At 38.3% G+C, this 13,480-nt stretch overlaps 1 protein-coding gene across 6 annotated transcripts in view; it reads left to right on the top strand.

The window, feature by feature from the left end:
• Nucleotides 1-13,480, top strand: part of ZNF300 (zinc finger protein 300) — a 56,025-nt gene that overhangs the window by 38,103 nt on the left and 4,442 nt on the right. For 3 of the 6 annotated variants that reach the window (XM_081231628.1, XM_081231626.1, XM_081231627.1), the window contains exons 2-5: nt 4,080-4,205; nt 4,793-4,943; nt 5,449-5,575; nt 5,820-5,915. In XM_081231628.1, coding sequence (XP_081087754.1) covers nt 4,929-4,943; nt 5,449-5,575; nt 5,820-5,915 — 238 coding nt within the window. In that variant the 5' untranslated portion in view covers nt 4,080-4,205; nt 4,793-4,928. Of the gene's footprint in view, nt 1-2,727; nt 2,910-3,259; nt 3,338-4,079; nt 4,206-4,792; nt 4,944-5,448; nt 5,576-5,819; nt 5,916-13,480 lie in introns of those variants that run through there. The other 3 variants (XM_081231630.1, XM_081231625.1, XM_081231629.1) reach the window with 3 other exon arrangements.

The following is a 13,480-nucleotide window of genomic DNA, read 5'->3' as shown; positions in this document are numbered from 1 at the left end:
ACATTAACTTCTCAACCTCCTTTAGCAGGGTTGCAGTAGCTACTACTGCCTGTAGGCAAGGAGACCATCCCTTAGCTGTTTGTTCTAATTGTTTAGATCTGTCCAGGGAGGTTTGTCCTCAGCCATTAACATTACCATCTTGTGCCCCCTGTCTAGGGGAATGCCAATCTCCAGTTTGTCTCCCATTAGGTGGATAGTAACTCCCAATTTATGTAAGATATCCCTTCCTATCAGGGATATAGGACATTTGGGAATGTGTAGGAAGGAATGGATGACGTGTTTGTCCAATTTGCATTTTAATGGCTCTATGAATGCCCATTCTTGGGCCTTCCCTGATACTCCCATAATTTTACAACTCTTATGACTGAGTGCCTGATCTGGTGTTCAGAACTGAGAAAGTGGCACCAGTGTTGACTAAGAATTCAACAGACTTTTCCCCAATGTCCAGTCTCAGACGGGGCTCCTCGGGGGTCAATTGGAGAGCTGGCTTAGGAGCCCCTGGCCCCATTATTCTTCATCTATTTGGACCATCTGCCTTCGAGGGTTGTGGCCGGGTTCTGCCATTTCCATCCACCTTGGGGGGCGCTGAGGGCATTGTCTCTTCTAGTGTCCCTCTTGTTTACATATGGTGCACTGATTGGGTACTAGTTTCCTTGACTTGCTATACCTTGGTGGAGTCTGGGGATCACTCACCAGGTCGAGAATCTCCATGGGTAGTTAGTTCAAATTCCCAGGCCGTCTGGTTGACACTGAGGGGCAACAACCAGTAGGTGAGCTTGCCTCCAGGCCTTTTTGTCCTCTATATTTTGGTTTTTAAACACCCAGTAGGCAACCTCAACCAGGTGAGAGGTACACCTAATGTCGGGGGCACTTTGGGCCAGTTGACAGGTTTCTTTTCTGCTGCCTAGATTCCCTTTAGGAGTGATCTGTCCAGTCGAATTCAACGGCTACAATTTTCAACTCAGCATTGGTGTCTTTTTGAGGGACCAAAAACAAACAAAAAAACCCTTTTATTTACTTAGAAGTATTTGTCTGTCTCATCCTTGACTTTTAAATTTAATTCTCCATATGTGCTTTTATTCCCCTCCTCCACCATGCCCAATCCCAAATTCTTTTTTTCATCTTTTGCAGTTTGCACTGTTTTAGTTATTTACTTCCCTAATCTAGATGTGGATATGTCTTTACATCTGTTATTAAAATAAGAGTCTTTTTTGGTGACGTCTGGGTCATGCTGTCATTGGTATTAAAAATGTTCTCGTTTTCATTATCTGAACTCTTAGAAAACATGGTCAAAATAGTCACACTGTTAGAAATTAAACTAGTACTATATCAGTACAAAGCACAACAGTTAATCCACAGATAAGGCCATAGACTAATTATTAAAGCTTATGATTGCAATGCATTTAAATTGTACACTTAAATTGTATCACTCCAGAGTGATGCAACAGTGGATAAACCATTTTTGTAAACTGCAAATCATGGCTGCCAGCATAGACAGCCAAGGGAAAAAAAAGCAATAGTAAAGACCAGGAAAGGCATAAAATCTTTTGCCTTATCCACTTGAGAGCATAACAGTGTTGCTTATACCTTTACTTTTGGGGCCACCTTTTGGGTTTTGTACTTATTCTCCAACTTTCCCCAGCCATCCTCCCAAAGCAGGACTTTTGAAGTCCCTGGGAGGGATTTCCTTGGGCAGTTCCAGGCAAAACTTTATGGTGGGTCACTCCACCTCAGTCTTCTCCTTTCATTTCTGCTTTTTTTCTGTCTGTCAATCCTCCCTTCTCCTTCATTCTCCTTTGCCTCTGTCCTCAGTCTCTCACTCTCAGTCCCTCATTCTCCCCCCTTTTGTCCTCTAGTCTCTATTCTCTGTTCTTATGCCTTAGGTCTTTTTGTCCCTTAGGCTTCCTTTCTCTTTTCCTTAGGCTCTCCTTTATTTTGTGTTTCAGTCTCCTCTTCCCTGTCTCAATTTTCTTTTTTTTAAGAAAAATTTTATTGAAGTAATACTGTGTTAGTTTGTGCCTTACAGCAAAGCAGCAAAGTGATTCAGTTATGCATATATATATACACATACATACTCTTTTTCCTATTCTTTTCCATTATGGCTTATTACAGGATATTGAATATAGTTCCCTGTGCTATGCAGTAGGATCTTGTTGTTTATCCATCAATTTTTCTTTTTTCGTCAATCGCCCCCTGCGATTTATTACCATAATTGTAATTTCCCCTAGGAGGATTTCCTATAATAATTAGCATAAGTAACTGTTCATGCCCCTCTCTGCTGCCCAAGTCTTCCATCACTTTTGCCCCTCTCCCACACTGGAATCTCCTGGACCATTTACCAGACCTTTTCAGTAGACTCTCCTACGAAAGGATTGCACCATTCCAAATTCCTCTTACACCAGTTACAGTCTTTCAGTAAAGTACTGTCCTACTGCAGATTCTTCCCCAATCCTGTAAAGTCTGCAATAGCTTCTACCTTACGCATTTGTATAATTCTCCTTTTTGTCATCTTTTCCCCCTACCCTCGCTGCCGCGGTGGTACAGCCCAGCCTCAGGTTCCGAATAAACCGAATTCCTCTGCTTGTACGGAACTGGCCGGCCTTTCAAGATGGCGGCTCCCACTGAGACACAGCGCATGGGGGCGGCCATATTGCCTCCTGAACAAAGCCGCCCAGGGTGTGGAGCGGGCAAAAGTGCCCGGTACGGAACAGCGCAGGCCCGGGGGCCTCGTGCTTTGCTCATCCAGATAGGAAGCGGGAGAGTTCGCCGCTATGAATGTGACATCCGTACTGGGATAAGCTGTGGCAGGCGTTTTGGGACCTGATAATCGAGCTGGGGGTCAGAAGGGGGATTTATGGGTTGAGACCTGAGGAAGACTGAAATTGTTATTGGGACGGCGGCCCATGAGGGTCAGTAATTGAAGGTCTATGGGGTCAGTGGTGGGGAGCCTCTAGGATGAGTGTTGGGTATGTATGTGGATCAGTCATAGGGAGAACTGTGTTATTTGTGGGTCAGGGCCGGCCGGCCTGTGTGCTGATGGGGTATCCGTGTGGCCAGTGATTTGTGGACCTATATGGCCAGTGCTGTGATGGGAGTGGGGGTGGAGGTGCTCTTTGAGATTTCTGATTTCTGCACCTGGTGATTCAGTGATTTTTAGAGGTTATTAATGGGGCCCAGAGCTGATAAAGGTTAGTCCCAGTTTACTGGGAAATGCCTCACTTTACAGTCTGTGTAGGTCAGAGGCTGCTCTCAAGTTGAAGCCCCTCCTCAGATGTTTTTTCAAGCCATCATCTCTTTCCATCATTCATATCATCACAGAAGAAAACATCCTTTGAATGTAAGACCAAACAAATCTAAAGGGACAGGATTATTACTGTCAATTCCGTCGAGCCAAAAACTACCAGGAACACCCTGTAGTTGAATAAGTTGGGTTCATTGCTATTGCATTTAGTTAGGAACACGTACACAGTGGAGAGCCTTAAGGGTGTCTCGATAAGAGGGTGTTAGAAAACACTTGTAGGATTTGGCCTCGTGTTAGGTGATTTTGAGGAGGGTGTAGGGAACGGGCCTTGCTCTGAATTGGATGTTGTCAGGAAGTGGGGTAATTCAGTGAGTGGAAAGTTTAATAAATCTTATCTAGAGAGAAGAATGACTAGATTGAAGCTAAAGCTGTGATAGGTAAAAAAGCAGCAATCCTTCATGTTAGTTGGGAGAGGGGGATGTTTGGTATTTTGTGAATTGGAGAATATTGATGTTTTGTCTGTGTTCAGGTATGATTTAAGAGAGGTGTTGTTTTTGTCTTGATCTATCCTGGTCGGGGAGTGGCCTGTCTGATGTAAGTGATTCTTGTAATTGTTCGTGTTAAATAGGAGAGTTATGAGTGCCAGGCCAGTTCTCAGATAGGAAGGGCTGCTTTTTCTCTTTCTCATGTAAGATTTGATTTCAGCCCTGCCTCTTCCTCAGTTTATTGCAGTCCTTCTACATTCTGTTCAACAAACATTTATTAAATGCCTGCTGTTTACTTGTTGCAGAGCTGGGCGTTCAGAGATGAGCATGACTGTTTGATTGTTTTCTTCCAGATTTATTTTGACAAAGCCTGGGATACCCTATATGAAACAGTCTTCCTATCATGAGAGCACTCACTTCCTCTAAATGAGTTCAACCCATGTCTGCATGACCCATCCTGGGACTGAGAAGATTACCAGGTAACTATCTTGCTGCATTGTGGTATGTTCATGTTTAACAGACTACTTTTATACAACCTATAACTATTTTTTTAAATATAGACAACTGCACTATTAAAAATTAGCAATAAAAATTTAAACAGAAAACATCTTAAAATTAACAAAATCAACAATTTTAATCCATGAATACTGACTTGGCAAGAGAATTTGCCAAGTTAGGGGAAAATATGAAAGAGCTCTTAGGATTTTACTGGCTGCTTCTGTTTAGGGAATATGGGAATGCATATTCCCTAAACAGAAGCAGTTTTCTACTTCATCATTCCCATTCTTATTGCCAGGGATCTGCTCCATCTTCAGTTAAATCTTTACATATATATCCATGATTATTGTCTTATGGTAGTTCTGCATATAGAACAACAAATAATTGCTGGTCCAAAGGAGAACAATAAGGTGTTAGTAAGTCAACAGAAAACATATCAGCATTCATCCAATTAAAAATACACCTTGTCTAAGTTCTATGTGATCATATTATAATCACAAGAGGGCTCCCCTCACGTGGTGGTTCGGTAAGGACTCTTCCGTAAGGAGCAAATGACCTTCTTCTACAGGGTGGCCTGTTATCCACGTGACTTTTGGTGGTAGTGTTTCTAGACTGGTGAATGTCAGTTCTGGCTCCGGGAGGCTCCATTCTATCTCCTAGTCCTGATTCCTCAGACCTTTTCCTGTTTGGAAGAGAAGCAGAAGATGACCAAGTTTCAGGTGAGTTGCTTGCTTACTTTGTACTTGATTTCCATACAATGAAATAGAAAAGAGTGGAAAGTCAAAAATTAGGATTAGGGAAAATGTAGAGAGAACGAAAGATAAAGACTTGAAAAGAGTTACTATGTAATATGCAGATTATATATTTTGAAACCACATAAAACCACTATTAAACTATAGTTCATATATATATATTATATATAAATTTCGAGAAGACACAGTGGAAAGTTAGAGGATATCATATACATGATTTGCATTCTCATGTACCATTTGTTTAATAACCCACTTACTTGAAGTGGATGCTGCCTTGATTAAATTTCCATTTGTGATTAGGTCTCTTTTGCTTTCCTGTTCTCTTGCTGTGTTTGACTCTTTTTGCTGAAGATAGATCTTTACATCATTTTTCTCAATAGGCATAATGTAGAACTGGGAATGTAGTTTTGTTTACTATGGTAAAAATGTTGAGAATGATCAATTCAGATTGAACAGGAGCATGCTATTACAGGGTCCAGTGTCATTCGAGGATGTGGCTATAGATTTCACCCAGGAGGAGTGGCAGCAACTGGACCCTGCTCAGAGGACCCTGTACAGGGATGTAATGCTGGAGAACTACAGCCACCTGGTCTCAGTGGGTAAGGATGGCTTCCCAACATAACTCAGAGTTAGCCAATCCAGTGCCTCTCACTGGAATTTGATTGAGTTGGGTGGGTTCTTGACCTACCTGTGACTTTTTGCTCTCTTTCTTCTCTCCAGTGGAAGGTCATTACTGTGCTGAGGGCCAGCTGGACAACTTCATTGTAGGGCTCCTAAAACTGTACCTTTTCTTCTTTCTTCAGTGTAGTCAACTCAATTCCTCAATTTTTTTTTTTATCATAGGGTATCCAGTTTCCAAACCAGGTGTCATATCTAAGTTGGAACAAGGAGAAGAGCCATGGATCATGAAGAGAGACGTATCAAATTGGATCTATCCAGGTGAAAATCTGGCAGATGGAAGACAAAGGAAGTGAAATATCAGTTTGTTTTTGTTTTTAATTGGTTGACAACTAAGACTTACATTTCCACCCAGATTGATAACTCCTATTCCTTCTTGCTCCTGTGCTGTGCTTGTAGTAGGTATTCAACAACTAGTTAATTCAGTAGTAGTGAGCCATGTACAGAAGAGAAATTTCTTATTGATCCACTCAACAATCATATCTTTAGTACCTTTCTAAAAGAGATTCAAAGACAATAGAAGGCAAATGCTTTTCAGGAACATAGGTTATACATAGAAAGACAAGATATCAAGATTTACAGCTATACAAAATTGCATGTCCAATATAGTTACTGCTTCAGGGGTTCAGTGAAAATTATAGTCTAAAGAGATGTGGCATAATTTAAGAAGGCATTTTTCAAAGCATGAACCAGCTACTGTGAAGCATATGTGAAGTGTGGCTTAGGCAGAAGGAGGAAGGTGAGGGCAAGCTCTAGGAAAGGACATGTACAAATCCTTGGAGTTAGAAATCAACATGGCTTTTCTGATAGAGATTTTCTAGGCTTACTTGACTTTAATAAAAGATATTTATTGGGGAATAGTGGAATATAAAGTTGGTTACACATTGTGACTACAGCTATGTTTCACTAGCTGTACCCTGAAATTTTCTGTTATTTTTTTTTTTAAGCAGCTTTGAGATATAACTCATATGCCATACAGTTCACCCATTCAAAGTCAGCAGTGGTTTTTAGGATATTCACAGATGTGTGCAACTGTCACCACAGTCAATTTTAAGACAATTTTATCACCTCCAAAAGAAACCCTATACCCTTCAGCTATCACACCCCTTCTTCCCATCTCCCCAGCCCTAAGCAATCACTAATCTGCTTTCTGTCTGTATTGATTTACCTTATTCTTGATATTTCATATAAATGTATTCATATAATATGTGGTCTTTTGTGACTGACTTCTTTCATAATGTTTTCAAGGTTCATCCACATTTTAGCATGTATCAGTACTTCATTCGTTTTTTGGCTGAATAATATTACATTGTATTGATATACTACATTTTGTTAATCCATTCATTAGTTGTTGGATATTTGGCTTGTTTCCGTCTTTTGGCTACATGAATAATGCTACTGTTAACATTCATATATAAGTTTTTGTATAGACATATCTTTTTCTTTTCCTTTGGTGTGTACCTAGGAGTAGAATTGCTGGGTAATACAGCAACTCTATGTTGAACCAAAACGGTCCCTGAAGACTAATTAGGTTGAACATTTTTTCATGTGCTTATTGGCCATTTATGTATGTTCTTTGGAGAAATATCTATTCAGATCACTTGTCCTTTTTTTTGAAGTATAGTTAACTTACAATATTATCTTAGTTTCAAGTGTACAACATAGCGATTCAACATTTTAATAGATTATACTCCATTTAAAGTTATTACAAAATAATGGCTATATTTTCCTGTGCTATACAATATAACCTTGTTGTTTATTTATTTTATACATAGTAGTTTGTATCTCTTAATCACCTATCCCTACCTTGCCCCCCATCCATTTTTGAATTGAGTTATTTGTTTTTTATTATTGAATTATAAGAGCTCTTTATATAAAGTTCCTATATAGAACTTTCATGTTAAGTTTGTTATATAGATATAATTCTTTGTATAGAATTCTTATTTGATATAAATCTCTTATCAGATAAATGATTTGCACATACTTCCTCCCATGTTTTCTTTTTACTCTCTTGATTGTGTCATTGAAGCACAAGAGTTTTTAACTCTTTTTTAAATTTTTAAAAATTTTTGGCTGCATTGGGTCTTCATTGCTGAGCGCGAGCTTTCTCTAGTTGTGGCGAGCGGGGTCTACTCTTGGTTGCGGTGCGCAGGCTTCTCATTGCGGTGTCTTCTCTCGTTGCGGAGCACAGGTTCTAGGTGCCCAGGCTTCAGTAGTTGCAGCATGTGGACTCAGTGGTTGTGGCACGTGGGCTCAGTAGTTGTGGTGCATGGGCTTAGTTTCCGTGCAGCATGTGAGATCTTCCCAGACCAGGGATCGAACCTATGTCCCCTGCATTGGCAGGCAGATTCTTAACCACTGTGCCACCACGGAAGTCCCAAGAGTTTTTTTTTTTTTTTTTTTTTTTGCTATACGTGGGCCTCTCACTGTTGTGGACTCTCCCGTTGTGGAGCACAGGCTCCAGACGCGCAGGCTCAACGTCCATGGCTCATGGGGCCAGCCGCTCCGCGGCATGTGGGATCCTCCCGGCCCGGGGCACGAACCCGTGTCCCCTGTATCGGCAGGCGAACTCTCAACCACTGCGCCACCAGGGAAGCCCTGCCAAGAGTTTTTAATTTTGATGAAGTATAGTTTATCTATTTTTATGTTGTTGTTTGTGCTTTGGTGTCGTATCCAAAAATCCATTGCCAAATCCAATGTTGTGAAGATTTTCCCCTATGTTTTTTTCCTAAGAGTTTTGTACTTTTAGCTCTCACATTTAGGTCTTTGATCTGACATTTTGAGTTAATTTTTGCCTATGGTGTGGGGTAAGGGTCCAACTTCATTCTTTTGCCTGTGGTAATCCAGTTGTTCCAGCACCATTTATTGAAAAGACTTTCCTTTTCCCATTGAATGGTCTTGGTACTCTTGCCAAAAATCAATTGGCCATAAATGAAAGGGTTTATTTCTGGACTGTCTATACTATTCTGTTCATCTATATATCTGTTCTAAAGCCAATATCACATTCTCTTGATTACTGTTGTTTGTGGTAAGTTTTGAAATTGGGAAGTATCATTCTTCCAACATTGTTTTTCTTTTTCAGCATTGTTTTGGCTCTTCTGGGTCCATATGAATTTTAGAATCAGAGTATCAGTTTCCACAAATAAACCTCTTCAGATTCTGATAGGGATTGGTTGAATTTGTAGATCGATTTGAGGAGTATTGCCATGTTAACAGTATTAAGTCTTCTGATACTTGGAACATGAAATGTTTTTCCATTTATTTAGATCCTCTTTAACTTCTTTCAGCAATGTTTTATAGTTTTCAGAGTATAAGTTGTGTACATCTTTGTTAAACATACTTCTTAGTATTTTATTCTGTTTGATACTATTGTAAATGAAATTATTTCATTAACTTTATTTTTGGATTGTCCATTGCAAGTGCATAGAAATGCAATTTATTTTTGAATATTGGTCTGGGATCCTGCAAACTCACAAAGTTTACTAGTTCTAATAGTTTTTAGCTAATTCTTTAGGATTTTCCATATAAATGAATTTGTCATCTGTAAATAGAGATCGTTTTAAATATCCCCTTTTTTGGATGCTTTTTATTTCTTTTCTTGGTTAACTACCCTGGCTAGAACCTCTAGTACAATGTTGAATAGAATGGAGAGTGGACATCCTTGTCTTGTTCCTGATCTTATGGGAAAAATCCAGTCTTTTACCATTAAGTTTAGGTTGCCATGCCCTTTGCCAGTTTGTGGAAGTTCCTTTCTATTCCTAGTTTGGTGAGTGTTTTTATCATGAAAATGTGTTGCATTTTGACAAATGTTCTTTCTGCATCTGTTGAAATGATCTATTTATGTGATGTGTTAATGAATTTTAATTAATACATTTTTGGACAGCAAACCAACCTTATATTTCTGGATAAGTTCCACTTGGTGATGGTGTATAATTCTTTTTATGTGTTGCTAGATTTGGTTTGCTAGTTGTGTTGAGGGTCTGCAAGACCACCTTCAGTTCTGCTGATTTGCTAGAAGGACTCACAGACTGAGAAAAGCTGTTATATTCATGATTATGGTTTATTACAGTGATAGAATTTACCAGTCTAAATATGGACATTTCTTTGTGGGAAGATTTTTATTTATTAAGTTTCTTTCCTTGATGTGGATCTATGTAAATTATTTACTTTTTCTTGAGTTAGTTTTGGTAGGTTGTTTTTTTTTCCAAGGAATTTTTCCAGTTCATCTAAATTGTCATATTTATTGGTATAAATTTTTTTCATAATATTCCCTTTTTGTTCTTTTATGTCTGTAGGATCTCTAGAGATGTTCTGTCTTTCATTCCTGACACTGATACTTTGTTTTCTTCTTTCCTCATCACTAGCTAAAACATAACAATTTCATTAATTTTTTTTCAAATAATCAGGTTTTGATTTCATTTATTTTTCTTTATTGTTTGTCTATCTTCTACTGATTTCCACTCTGATCTTTATTGTTTCCTGTCTTCTGTTTATTTTAGGTTTAATTTGCTCTTTTTCTAGCTTCTTAAGGTAGAAGCTTAGATCATTAATTTGAAACCTTTATGTTTTCTAGTATGAACATTTAAATATAGATAGTCCTCACTTTGTATGGTAGTGAGGGGCCATAAAAATTACCATGGAAGCCAGAACTTTGCCAAGTAATTTTTATAATCGACGGGAAAAATTGTAATTGATTTTGACCTTTAAACATTTTTCGTCAAAACATTAAAAGTTATCTTGGGGACTTCCCTGGTGGTCTAGTGGTTAAGACTTTGCCTTCCAATGCAGGGGGTGCAGGTTTGATCCCTGGTTGGGGAGCTAAGATCCCACATGCCTTGTGGCCAAAAAACCAAGACATAAAACAGAAGCAGTATTGTAACAAATTCAGTAAAGACTTAAAAAAACATGGTCCACATCAAAAAAAAAATTGAAAAAAAATGTTATCTTGCTGTTGGTTATAACTGTTTATAGAGATGAAATGTAGTAAAACTAATATTTATTTACTACCCTGCAATTTAAAACATTGGAAGCATTGAAAATGTCTTTAATTTCTTTCCAAAAACTCTATGTAGAGTGGTTTGAACAGTGCTTGCCTTCTTATAATTGTATAACTTATGATAAGGAGTTAACATGTTCTCTGTGCCTTAGTGAATTGTCATATTACTTTCTAAGGTTGGGTCAGCTTCCAACATTTTCTCCTTTGTGCTTTCAGTGTTGTGAAATATGTCGAAGGTAATGTGAAAATTTAGGCATCACTTTCTTTGAAATATTTTTATCCTTTCCATCACAACCCAGAAATTTATGTTGATAAGTTTGCCTTCACTAAGTTCCTCTGGCTGCATATCTAAAGTCTCATAAATAGTGGCAATGCCAACATGGTCAGCTATTTTCTAATCACATCCAGTGTTGTTATATGTTGTTTCTTTGCTGCATTTACATCTTTGTTGGTCAATTCCCTCTTTTTCAGTTATGCATTTTTGGATGATTAGGATAATTTGGATAATGTCACATGGGTTTATCAGTGGGATACAAGGAGGAAACAAACTATACACTTTGCTGTCTGTATATATATTGGACAACAGATGTGAAGTTAATAATCACCAACAGACTTTGAAAGAAGTGAAATGATTGGGTACTGATCATGATGCATATCTGTTATTTATTTAGTGATTTATGGACCGAAGAGCTAGCAGTGAAGTTTGTACTTTATGCTGTTAGACATACTGTGGTCATTAAAGTGTGAACTATGTTGTTGGCAGACTGGTGTTATTTAACTAAACTGTGGTAACTAAATTTCATGCTTGTTGAAATCTTGCAAAATGAGGATTACCTGCATATAATTTGTCCTCTAAGCATGAAGCTGTGTCCCACAAATTTTGATATTTTGTGTTTTCATTTTCATTCAATTCAAGTTATTTTCTAATTTCTCTTTGGACTTTTTGACACATAGTTTATTTACAAATATGTTATTTAATTCCCAAATATTTGGGGAGATTTCTGATATTTCTTTTTGTTATTTATTTCTAATTTAGTTCCATTATGGTTGGAAAATATACTCTGTATGATTTCCATCCTTATAAAATTATTGCAGCTTGTTTTGAAGCCCAGTATATAGTCTATTCTGATGTTTGATTAATGTGTTCTTGAAATGAATGTGTGTTCTGTTGTTGGATGGGGTATCTGTAGATGTCAGTTGTCAAGTTCATTGATATTTACTGATTTTCTTTGTCTACTTGTCTTTTTTTAAAATATATTTTTAAAATATGACTTGAATTTTATTTATTTGTTAATTATTATTTTTTAAAATTTATTTTTGGCTGTGCTGGGTCTTTGTTGCTCCATGCAGGCTTTCTCTAGTTGCGGCGAGTGAGGGCTACTCTTTGTTGCGGTGGGCAGGCTTCTTACTGTGGTGGCTTCTCTTGTTGAGGAGCATGGGCTCTAGGCACACGGGCTTCAGTAGTTGCAACACATGGGCTCGGTACTTGTGGCTCGCGGGCTCTAGAGCACAGGCCCAGTAGTTGTGGTGCATGGGCTTATTTGCTCCACGGCATGTGGGATCTTCCTGGACCAGGGATCAAACCCGTGTCCCTTGCATTGGCAGGTGGATTCTTAACCACTGCTCCATCAGGGAAGTCCTGTCTACTTGTCTTATTAATCATTGTGGGAGGGGTGTTGAAATCTCTAGCTGTAATTGTTAATTTGTCTGTTTTGTCTTTCATTTTTGCTAGTTTTGGTTCATGTTTTGTGGGGCTCTGTTGTTAGGTACATATACATTTATAATTGTTATATTTTCTTGCTGTATTGATCCTTTTGCAATTTTGAAATATACCTAATTTCTAATATTTGTTATCTTGAAATCTCTATTGTCTGATTTAATATAGCTACTACAACTCTCTTATGCTTAAAACTTTTTTCCCATCCTTTTGTTTTCAACCTATTTATTTATTTTTGAATTGAAAGTGAATCTCTTTTAGACAACGTACAATTAGTTTTATCTAGTCTGACAGTTTCTGATTGGAAAATTATTCCATTCCTAAATCTTTATAATTACTGATTTGGTTTGATTTGTATTTGCCATTTTGCTATTTGTTTTCTATTTGTTTAATCTCTTTTTTGGTCCCTGTTATTTTGTTACAAGAATATTTTTTAATAGACTTTTAAATTTATTTATTTATGTATTTAGCTGCATTGGGTCTTCGTTGCTGCACGCAGGCTTTTCTCTGGTTGCGGAGAGCAGGGTCCACTCTTTCTTGCAGTGTGCAGGCTTCTCATTGCGGTGGCTTCTCTTGTTGTGGCGCGTGGGCTCTAAGCATGCGGGCTTCAGTAGTTGTGGCACATGGGCTCAGTAGTTGTGGCTCACATGCTCTAGAGCACAGGCTCAATAGTTGTGGCACGTGGGCTTAGTTGCTCCGTGGCATGTGGGATCTTCCCAGACCAGGGCTCAAACCCATGTCCCCTGCATTGACAGGTGGATTCTTAACCACTGCACCACCAGGGAAGTCCTTAATAGACCATTTTCATTCCCCTGTTTATTTTTTAGTTGTAGTTCTGTGTGTGTGTGTGTGTGTGTGTGTGTGTGTGATGTTGCTATAGGGATTACAATATATTTATCTTCTTATAACTCACCTTATGTTGATACTGCTTTTTTTTTCTCTCACAAATTATAGAAACTTGCACTAGCATAGCTCCATTTTTTGCCCTCCTGAACCACCTTGTGCTGTTTTGTTCTTTTAGTCATGTATGTTACGTTTGTATTTGTCATAAATTTGACAGTATAGTGTTACTGTTTTTGCTTTAAGAAGTCTTTTGAAGAAATTAGAAGGAAA

The sequence above is a fragment of the Mesoplodon bidens genome, assembly GCF_964165515.1.
Source record: "Mesoplodon bidens genome assembly, chromosome: 4".
In the NCBI taxonomy this organism is placed as follows: domain Eukaryota; kingdom Metazoa; phylum Chordata; class Mammalia; order Artiodactyla; family Ziphiidae; genus Mesoplodon; species Mesoplodon bidens.
This window is presented reverse-complemented; position numbering and strand designations above follow the sequence as displayed.